The sequence below is a fragment of the Thermobia domestica genome, chromosome 5, assembly GCF_964235325.1.
Source record: "Thermobia domestica chromosome 5, izTheDome1.hap1.1, whole genome shotgun sequence".
NCBI classification, from domain to species: Eukaryota; Metazoa; Arthropoda; class Insecta; order Zygentoma; family Lepismatidae; genus Thermobia; species Thermobia domestica.
The window spans coordinates 251,241,549-251,253,671 of NC_137458.1; the positions used below are offsets into that span (position 1 = coordinate 251,241,549).

Sequence of the window (12,123 nt, forward strand, 5' to 3'; positions counted from 1 at the left end):
CACTAACTATTCCCCTGCTTATGATAGCATGGGTTCCAAGGTTTCACTGAGGGACATCGAACGTTTTCCCACGTTTGATGGGAATATCACCAACGGACTACCACGTGTTTTCCTGCGACCTAAAAGGTGAACTCACAATTTCCAGAATCTTAAGCTTTTCAACTGTACCGAGGACAAAAAAAGGGAACTTCTATCTCAATACCCAAAGTGAATGTTACACTGTCTCATTTGAGTGTATGAGTGTATGAGTGAGTAGTTAGTTTATTAGTATTAATACATGTTAATTCTATTCAACAAAATTTTGTTATTCAAACAAATTTTTTTTAACGACGCCGGGGAACTGTAATATGCCATTACAGTCTAATGTGATGATGTTTTAATAGGAGGGTGCCCGACATTTTTTGCACCGACTGTACTTGACGTTTAACAAAAAATTTCTGGCTGTTCATATAATTCGTAATTTTGTTTGTTATTCTATTTCAAGTTAACATGGAAAACTGTAAAAAAAAATTATTAGGAATTATAGTTTTGGGAGTCAATACCTTTATTTATATTTTAAATTAGTTATAAGTCTTGTATATGGATGTGTAAATGGATTATTACAATTCTTACGGTGTCAGTGCTATCTGAAAACATAGGTCCACTATTGGACGGAACTTTTCAGATCAAATAACCAATCTAAAATTAGACAGAATTTTCAGGACCACCCCTCACCTCTCTTTTAGATACCTAGGTCCTTCTAAAATCTAGTTTAATCCAGATTTTACCAAATTTTATTCGTTTCAAAGCCCCACCGCCAAAATGCTTTGTTTTGATTGGAGGATAAACCCACGCTATGATATTAGAGCGCGATTATTCCATTCCATGCCGGGAAGTTTCACTGAGGACGCCAGATTCGGATCTTCTAGCTCAGAAAGTCGAAAATGAGCTAGAAAAGCTGCAAATAAAGGTAACATTTGGATTTTATTAACATGTAAAATCGCTGGAGGTCTCAAGAAGCCATAAACTATTAAATTTCATAGTAAAAACTGGACTAAAAAGCTGAAATAGGAAGTGCAATATAGTGACGCCATGATTTCATCTACCGATCGCTATGGACAGGATTCAGAAGTAGTGTGATTTCCGTTTTTCTTTTCCTAAAACCGGTTCTGAAGATCAGTGTTTCCCCTCATATTTTCACCTTCCAATTTTCCTGCTAATTGAGGGTTATAAGACCTGTCCATATATAGATTTGTTTATGTAGGTAGCGAGTGATTCTTTTTTTTAACATATATGGCGGTATTTAATTTCTTTATAGTTAGGATAGTAATCATAATGCACGTGTAAATTTACAGTAAGGGCTCCTATCTGACTCCCAAATTGGGAGTACGGCTTCCAGCGGGATGAGTTGAACATGTAGTTTGTTCCGGGTTCCTGCCCCTTCAGGGCAGGGGTCCTATTGTTAGTCAACACTTCGATATGTCCCCTCGGGGCATTGATTAAACAGGTTGATTTTAAGAATGTGATTTAGTAAATACAAGGGCCAGTTGGCCCTGTTCCTTTCTTTCCCTTTCCTTTCGAGCCGATTTAAAATGGTAAAATCTGAATGTTGTCTGTGTATATTTATTAGTATAACATGTATTAATGATAGTGATGATTGGTGTGTATTGGCATGATGTGTCTTGTAGTTTAAGTAGTATGTGTATATTTGTAATGTAGTATCAGTGGTAGTGGTAGTTAAGTGATGAAAGAGTGTGTGAGATAATTAAATATGGACAGTGTAGTATTTGCTATGCGATAATTTTTTTTATTATTCCGTCATTAAGTGAACTCATACACAATATTTAAAAGTGAACGTAATATAGTACAATAATTCCGTGTACAAGGTCACATTCAGTTGTTCAAGGGTTGATTATATCGTCGCTAGCCCCTAGTGTCAAAAGTCAGTACTAACCGCCATTCGTATGTCGACGTTCTTAGTGATTTAGTTTCCATGAAATTGACCTTTCTTTTCGAAATAAAACCTAGAAGGTATAATTCACAGCCCATATGGATGTACAGTTAGGTCAAGTGACCCAAAATTAATATATCCTGAAAATTACATTCTGCTTTTTTTTTACGTTTTCTTTCAACGTATTCCTCTCTCAAAGACTCCAGCTTTTCAGTGTTGTCAACAAATTATAAAAACGAGAAAGTGTAAAACAGGTTCCGTACGATAAGACGTTTACACGCCAAGCTTGGTAGAAATATCACACGATACTATAGCACAAAGGCATTGAGTGTGATCATCTTCCAACCATTCTAGGTTGTCAGTGTTGCCAACCAAGTGTAAAATTCACAACGATGCAAATGGCGTGCGTGCGATGGAACGAATATAAAACAAATGTGACAAAAGCAGCATTGGATAATGAAAAACATAGTGTGAGTGTCCCCGTCTCTCAAGCACCCCAGTTTAGCAGTGTTGCCAACTAATGCGAAGATTCAAGATTATTGCATGAAGTCTACAGCATTGGCAAATATAAATAGACTCTGACCCATGCTAGGTTTTCCGTTGTACAATGTTGCTTATGTCACATTTGTTATATATTGATCAATTGCAAGCACGCCACTTGCAATATCGTAATGTTCACATTTGGTTGGCAACACTGACAACCTAAAATATTTGGGAAATGGTCACACTCAACGTCTTTTTGATATATGATGTGATGTTTCGTGTGATCGTGTAATGTTTCTACCAAGATTGGTGTATAAATTTTTCATCATACGAACCTGTATTACACATCTTTTTTACAATTGGTTGGCAACACTGACAAACTGAGGTGTTTCAGAGAGGAATACGTCCACATTACATTTTCTCTAGTGAGGAATGATGTTTATTCCACGTTACATGGATTTACGTCCAGTGGTAGATGGACCATTTGCCACATTATATTTACAATTCGTTGGCAACAATGATCAAATGGGTACGTCTGGGTGCAAAGTGAAATTACCAAACCCTTGCCGGAGCAACTTTCTAGCAACTAGCCAAAAGGAAACATAATGGTCTCAGATGCTTACGTGTAATGGGTCGTAACATTCATTTTTACTTCTGTCGAATATGCCATACATAGGATCACAAACACCAACTGGCCTCTTGTAGGGTGAAGTTATGGGTTTGCCCGTGATTTGAAAACGCTTTCGTACTTCTCATGACAAGAGCTTTCAGATAATATATAGGTTTTATCCAGGTACCTGGTCCCGATATGGAATCATACCTAGTCAGTTCTAAAAGTTTGACCTTGCGTGTATATCCCCTTTTACCTTGACGACTTGTAGTACAGAAGTGTTAAGTTGGTTGGGTCTTGATCAGTAGAGCCTAGTTGGTTCCATCGGAGTCCATGGTAATATTTTCAGTAATTCTCTGGCTTGTAGGCTAAAAAAATGTATATGTAGAATGAATATATGAAAACAGTGATCGCTATTGAGGGAAACACATCTTTAAATGTCTCTCTCTCTCTCTCTCTCTATATATATATATATATATATATATATCGGAGACCGGGTATTCGCGAACACTGGGGTAATGCCGAACACTCAAGTTTACTCCCAAGGAAGCTTGATAGAAAACAGAAGATTTTGCTGCATGCTAGCGGAGAAACCTGGAAGGTGTACCATAAATTTGGTGACAGTCAGTTGAGTGGATTGCCAGGAAGAAGACATTTTGTTGTTTTTGTCGATTCACTTATAACACTGATTCAACAATCTGGGCAAGTTAAGATGGCTTTTATCTTATCTATATTGTTACAGATAAGGCTATATATTCCCCTATATTTGAGTATTAGTTCTTTGCAATCTTACTAGCGTGTATGCAGTCAATAATTAGTTTCAACTTTGACAATAAAATGGCGTCTCATGAAGAAATGCCAGATAGAATGTTTGCCATTACCCCGGAGTGTTTGGGATTGCCCCATGGTGTGAAATAAATTATCACTTTTTAATATTTTTTTAATTAAAAAGTAAGTAATAAGTTAATTAAATTGGTTTGGGAAATAGATCATGTCTTGGTAATAAGAGTTATTAGCTTTATTAATTAGAATAGTTTGCTATATTTATTGTTTTAAGCCATTAGTAGCTTATTTCATTATTCTATAGTCAGTAACCCTATTTTAGATATCTGATCCTTCATCATAGGTTGCAATTTTTTCTGTGTGTGATTCACGGAATGTTTTACAAATTTATTTAGCTTAGTAGCGTCCATTAGCAGTTAGCCAGTTTTGTTGACCGCATTTGAAAATTGGACGAATAAAGAATACAGCTTTTGGAAGCAAAACATTAATGCGTATATCTGTGATTTCTACAATTCCAAATAATGTTTTCATTTGACTGAATATTTTATTTACTGCACCCGTTATTTCTGAATTTGTTTCATAACAGTATATTTGTTTAGCCTATTACCTGCTAGCTTTCATTTGTAATAGTTTCAAAGATGATGAGGTCTGATCATGTTTCTCACTAACTTGAGTTATGTTTGCAATTATTATTCTTATTAAATATTTAAACACTAAATTACAGTATAATTTTAATGTGTTTTAATGCATTTCTCTTCTTTCGTAAATGAAAGTCTAAAGTAAACATTATGTTCGGGATTACCCCGACTACCGGTACAATCCCGAGCATAGGTACATTTTAAAAACATCTCACTGATTTGTTGGAATGTGTTACTTTCGACTTTCCTCTGCATTTTAGTAAACACGAAAAACTCCAAGCTTTCTATCTACAAGAAATCTTAATTTCATCTCTAAAAACGAAAGAGTTATTTATAATCAAAGCTTAAGTGTTCGTGAATACACCGGTCTCCCCTATATATAAATATATGTGTGTGTGTGTATGTATGTGTTATGAGTACAAGCTAAGAAAGGAACGTTTCAGAAAGCTATATACAAGAATTACTTCATTAAATACACTTTCTTTCCTTAGCAATAAAGTTTAATTTCGTACCGAAATAAGTTCCCTCTAGAGCCGCCACTGCATGAAAGAAAGAAAGACTTAAAAGAAGAAAGATTAATAGAGAAATCCAAAGGAAGATCGTTAACACCTACTACTACTCATAGTTTAATGTGAAATTGATTATTATATAACAGGTTATTGACATATATTTTTTGAGCACATTCTAGAAGCCCACATCTTTATGGACCTTTATAAAAAAAAAACTGTATCTAATATAGGCCTACTATATATGTATTTTCTTGTTACGGCTTGTCAACAGACTGAACTGCTACTCATGTGTGAAAATGGCGTATATCGTTAAATAGCAATCATATATTTAAAAATATGATGTTACGACGGCAAGAAGAGTAATAAAGAAAACGCAACTAAAATAAAGAATGAACGGACACGATTCTTCTTCACGCTTTGGTCATCATGCATGTTGTTTGTGTACTTTCAGTTCCTGGTGACCTCCGCCCTGCTGTCTGCTGTGCTGGCACGCCCTCAGTATGGAGGCTTCGGAGGAAGATCAGGTGGTGGAGGAGGATTTGGAGGTGGGGGTGGCGGGATTTCCCAACAGCCACCAATCCCTATTCTCAGCTACTCTAATATTCACAATCCAGATGGATCTTACAGCTACAGGTGAGAGTGTAACTTAAACTATCATAACTAGCACTGGTAAAATACGTGTAACATAAAAATGTTGCATTCCAGCTGTAGATTACATATGGTACAACATTAAGTTCTATCTTTAAACCACATCAGCTAAACTTAAAAACTAGTGAGTGATTGTGAAACAACCGATACACTGTATATGGTGAGAGGAACACAAGAGAAATTCCGAGAAATCCCACGGACGTCAACAACTATCCCACATTGTTCGAGATCAAACGAGAGCGTCTTGTTAACAGAAATCAACCGTTTGTTACCGAGCCGCGCCTTGACTTCTTAATATACCGTACAAAACATATAAACCACCGAGGTTCCTTGTGGCTGTATGATTACTGTATTCGTCTTTGGAGTGGGAGACCCGGGTTCGATTTCTGACGGGAATTCATGTGGTTGGGACCTCACGTTAACCTCTAGGTCCACGTTGAATATACCTTCGATGTGGAAAGGGACGCTAAATTAATTAAATCAACCCAAGAAAGTAACACTTGGAAGTTAGTAAGGAGAAAACATAATTCATCAAAGTTGATGAATGCAATCTCCAATTAGTTACTTTTAAATTTTGAAGGCTGGTTGGTTTAATGTCCTTTTTTCAGCACCGAGGTCATTTGATATTTTCAACAAGATTTAATGTTTAAAATGGATTACAAACTACTACTCGGGTTTGTATTTGAGCCAAACACTCTCGCCGGGAATAGAACATAGGAACACTCGCAAAGAATGCATATACGTTAGAAGCATGGGTTATTATGTACGAGGTAGACCTAAATTCAATAAGGCACCCATGTGGATACATCTCTAAAACTTCATAATTATTTTTTAAAAAATAAATTTATGTCTTGTCTGCACCAGGGATGTCGTCACGGAGGACTCCACCTAGTCCGTATTTTCGACTTTGGTCCACTCAAAAACAAACATTTCCGGCTATGCTCCTGACTACGTCAGTGTATTGGAGTGCTAAGTTTTGCACAATATCTAATATATGAATTTCACCAGCTGGTTACTGATCATCATCAACATAGGTATTCTGTCATTATTGGCAGGTGACTTGCTGGAACTGAGAAGCTTCCATGCTCCACGATCTTTCACTAACCTCTTTGTCTTCATGGTCGATTTCTAACTGGTTACTGAAGTAATCGATAAATTCTAAAGTAAATAACTAGAATGTTGCGTAGTAGAATTGAGCTAATTCTGAGTTTAACGTACCTTTCAGCAGCGAGGCTATATGAGACGTGGACCTATTCATTAACATGGAATCCAAACCACATGAGCTCCAGTCGGGAATTGAACCCTAGTCTACCATACCAAAGGTGCATACGCTAAACGCTTACTCATGAAGAAGATCCCTTGGTACCAGAGTAATAGTCGGTAGGGAATGACGTAGAACAACGTTAAGAGCAGTACATTGTACTAATCATGATACTGCTTTCACCATGACTTGTGTCTCAAGTTTCTTATTAAGAGGAACCTGGGATGAAGACAGCGAATATGGATAGATTAAGACCTCGATTGAACATGAACTATAAACACTTTTCAAAAAATATATCGCGGGACTACGGGGATTGTTTAAAATTATTGTTATTATCTTGGAAAATAGCACAATATTTCAACTTAAAGAACAGTTATTTTAATTTAGCGGTACCAATGGAAGCTTCATAGGCATATTAAAGTTTTAATGAAAATATCATAAAGAAATATACTCTACCATAGACATCAGAGAAGATAATGCAAAATACTTCTATGAATGAGATATCGATAGCCACTGTTACCCGTTAAGACATTAACGGATTGACTACCTTAATGATCACGGCCGAGATAGTCAGTTGGGTTATTTGTTATATTCACATTTTGTGTCTTACACACTTGAAGAGTCGCTTATGATAATTCAGAACAGCAGAGACATACATAGGATATAGGTCCTGGCTTCCCAGAGGACCTCCCCCCAAATTAGTACTTTTCTATAAATTTTACCTACTTTTAGAGATGTTGCGTTACGTTTGGGAGCAGATGTCTGTGAAGAACACCAGTGCCCTGCTTGTGGAAGTTTAGTGGATAAGAAAGGTATACATGGCCTATCATGTGTCCACAGACTCTCGACACTCCACTGTTAACGATCTCATTATGAGAGCCCTCATCTTCTCTGGAACGCCTTCCCTGAGAGAGCCAATGGGGTGTAGTCGCTCTGATGGCAAGAGACCTGACGGAATGTCTTTGGTGCCTTGGAAACGAGGGAAGGCTTTAATATGGAATTTCATTTGTACCGATACCCTAGCCCCCTCTAATCTTCTTTCATCTTCCACAAAAGCTAGGACGGTTGCAACTCGCAGAGAATATGAAAAGAGACGAAAATATAACAACCTCTTGGACAAATACCACTTCGTCACCATAGCCATTGAAACTTGTGGCTCCTGGGGTCAGGAAGGTCTAAACTTCATTAATGAAGTTGGACACCACATAACTCTTAACACAGGCGACACCCGAGCTTCATCCTATCTTATACAAAGAATAAGTATGGCTGTGGAAAGAGGGAACGTAGCAGCGATGCTGAAAACTCTCCCCACGGCAGAATCTTTGGACGAAATCTTCCTTTTGTAATCACTCTCCTCTCACCAAACTCTCGCAATTGCTACTAGAGGAAGAATCAACCATTTTCATATATTTAAAATATTTAAAATGTAATTGGCCCTAGGACCGTTCCTTGTGGCATTCACTTCGAAAGTTTCCAATTTTGGACAGTATATTTCATGTTACTTAAATAGCTACATTCCTCAAGCTTAGATAGCAGAATTTTGTGTTACATTGTATCAAATAATAAATGTTACATAAGTTAGGATTTTATTTATGAAAGAGGATCACAGAATTAGGGCTAGACCTTGTTCATTTTCGTCTTTCCTTTTTGCTTTTGCATTGCTGTTCTTCTGATTTATGAGTACGTTGTAACATAGTTGTATCCAGTGTTAAAAGAAAAATCTCATTGTGACTCGTGAGAGAATATTCACAAAAAGTAATTAACTGAATACTGGATGACACTGTTTCGCTATCTATCAAACATTATGGAAATTACCTTTATAACCTGCAAATAAAATAGAAAAAAAAACGCACTTTTAAAGTTAACTATTGAACCACAATATATCTCATATTGCTTAAGCAAACGATATATGTGTGTTAATTCTTGGTTTGATATAATTGAAGTCACTGGCGGATTAGTGTGGTAAACTATTAAAATAAAATGTACCTTTTGAGGTATCAATGACGATTTAACACTCTTATCAAAAATTTTCATTTGAAAGATGAAGCAGCAACTTATCAATCATCATGTAATAAGGCATCTCAAAAATCGCGTATCAATTGCTAAATTTATGTTTAATGCGAGTCAGAGGCGGATCTAGAAGTGAAAACTGGGGGGAGGGATAGCCAGAGTCCAGACTATGGTAGGTATATCATGCAATTACTATAAACTTCCAAAAATATATAAATAGTAGCTTAGTTACAGCGTAGTTACTTTTGTCACTAAAAAATTGAGATGACCTAGGTCCCTCAGACCCGGGCTAGATCTACCACTCATGTGAATGATAGTTTAAAGCCAAAATTGTGAGCATGTTCCGCAGAACTATAGGTATACAATATATTACAGTGGATCCCAGAATGAGTGTTGGGTAAGGCCATCTAGAAAGAAGTGGGAGGCCCGGGTTCGATTACCGGCGGGAGCTCATGTGATTCGGATTGCACGTTAATCAGTAGGTAGACGTCTCCTATAGCCTCGCTGCTGAACGGGACGTTAAACTCAAAATCAACTCAACTCAACTCAACGGTCAATTGAAATGTTGAGAAGTGTATAAGCCAGGGGTGCCCACAAGGGGGGGGGGCTATAACGCAAACTGCGTCATTGAAATATTTGGGGGGGTTAAAAATCCATGTAAATATTTTGAGGGGGTGTAAAAACTAATCGAAAAGATTTTTTTTCATGGAAGAACACCTATGGATAGACAATTGGGGGGGGTGCGTCATGGACATAAGGGGGGTGGGCACCACTGCATAAGCTACAGTAAATGATTTCATGAAATCATGTTAAATCGAATCCATACTCAGCTGCATTGCAGTTCAAGCTTCTGCATTTACCAGCAATTCATTCATGCCGATCATTCCCGTCTGTGATCGTTCTATTCAGATTGCAGATAGCTCCATGCAGAAAAATTAATTGAATTTAATCAGATATTCTGGGAGCGTGAAATTACCATCTTGACCACGATGTACTTGCATATCATAATCACTTATTCCGTTATGAATGAACTACAATGATAATAGGGAGCGCGGTGGCTCAGTGGTAGAGCGTTCACCTCCGGTGCTTGGGGTCCCTGGTTCGATCCCAGCACGCGCCGTGTGGACTTTGTGGTGGAAAAACACCGTGCTCGTGGGTTTTCTCGGGGTTCTCCCGTTTACTCCCACTTTCTTCATTCCTCATAATCACCATCTCCTTTAGCCTAACCGGCATAACCGCGGGACGTAAAACTGGCAGATTTCATTTCATTACAATGACAATCAACCTAAACTCAAGCATTTGTATATGCTCAATTTCTATGAATTTTTGGTAAAGAACATTGTGAATTCCTCTGAAATTTTCATTTCAATTAGGTGACAATCATTCAGAAATTTCTAAAATTAAATCAGGGTTGCCATATTTCAAAAATAAAAATCCGGGAAGCTACAAAATTACGAGAATCTTTGAAATGCATAAAATGAAAAGAAATGTTATATGCTAATTTACTTTCTTCCATTAGATCGAGTTGTTCAAGTATTACGTAATCACGTTTTTAGTCGTTTTAGTAGACCTTCTGCTCCCTAGTTAAGCAAACGTAAGCAGTTGATTTACCCCTTCCCCGCTGGTCAGGTTAATAATAATAATAATAATAATAATAATAATAATAATAATAATAATAATAATAATAATAATAATAATAATAATAATATGCAGATGCAGATTGAAACAGATAACAATAAGATTGAACAATAAAACCTTTTGTCCCTGGTCCAATGAAACGAATGCTTCCTTCAATGTCAAGGTAGTTAAATCGTGAACTTAATTAAACTCATGTTTTATGTATACAAGTTTTTTACAACTGTTGTATTGAAATACTCAGAAGTTAAAGAGAATAATTATATACCTAATTCTGTGAAAAAGCAAACTATAATATTCCTTTCCTTTCTGCTTTGCTGAAATCCGGGACATTTAAGCGTCCCGAGAAATATTTTCCAGGATGCAGATCTCGATCCCGTGACGAGCACGGATTTTCCGGTACGAATGTCAACCCTAAATTAAATCCTTGGAATAAAATCCGGCTAAAAATAGCACACCGCTTTAGCAATAATTTAGATTATCTATCATAAAGAACAAAACCGTGGAACCGTAAACTAAAGATTTAAAAAAGGTACACTGAGAAAAAAAAATTGTAGGTGGCGTACTTAAAAAGATAGGTTACATGCGTAATTCCTGTAGTTTGTGGACAACGTACAGCAGATATATAACTGAAAACGCATGTTTTATAATACTTTCTGTATAAGTGTTCCATCTATACGTACTTTCTGTATGAAACAATGTAGGCGGTCAGGATCTCATACAAATGGATGTGTATAACATATAGCTGACGAAGGTAACATAAGTATATGTATGTGATATACGGAAAACTGTTTGATGTCAGACATCCTGAACGGCATGATGTAACATCTAAGGGAATGTCCCTATGTAGCATACGGGTAACTTATGCTCCGTACTGATTTCTATAGTAAGCAAGACGATACCGTATACTTGTACCATATACCGCTGTCCGGAGAACGGATTTTTCTCTGTGTACCTATTTCTTTGAATAACGAAACTTAGAATTCGGTTCTTGAACAAACCACATGATACCTGGTTGCTTAGTATGCAAAAGCCAACTAATATTCTATGTAGACTAGCGCATATTTCATTGTTTAAATAAAAGTCAGATTTGTCTGACAACATGTTTATAGACCATTAGTGACCAATGCGTGGCCGCGACCTACTAGTTGACCATCAAGTCGTGAGAGGTAGCACATGGAAGCCTGTGTCATACTGTCTACATTGATCACTTTTATTGTTCTATGGTGTCCTCGTGTAGGCTAGTGAGCAGATATGTAGATCATAAGTAATTCCTTCCTCAAATTAAAAGTACCCTTCAAACATCAAAGTTTTAACCAGCCCTGCTGCAGATAATAGTTCTGCATTTCCTCCTAGCTTCTCCAGAAAACATCATGAAATTGTCGTTCTGGATTGGGTCCTTATCATGTGGTACAGCACTTTTATCCTTGTATAGGTGAAATTTATATTACTCTAGTATGTGGTAAACAAAAGATACGGGAAAGGCAAATTCCAAGCTTGTTGAGTTGATTTTGAGTTTAATATCTCCTTCAGGAGCGAAGGTATATGAGACTGGAACTACTAATTAACATGGAAACCAAACCACATGAGATCCCGCCGGGAATAGAATCTGGATC

The 12,123-nt window shown here is 37.0% G+C and overlaps 1 protein-coding gene across 1 annotated transcript in view; it reads left to right on the top strand.

The window, feature by feature from the left end:
- The window catches only part of LOC145686540 (endocuticle structural glycoprotein SgAbd-2-like), a 90,291-nt gene that overhangs the window by 37,415 nt on the left and 40,753 nt on the right, over positions 1-12,123 (top strand). Inside the window, exon 2 of the mRNA XM_081759976.1 lies at positions 5,405-5,586. Within this exon, the coding sequence (XP_081616102.1) occupies positions 5,405-5,586 (182 nt within the window). The remainder of the gene's footprint in view (positions 1-5,404; positions 5,587-12,123) is intronic.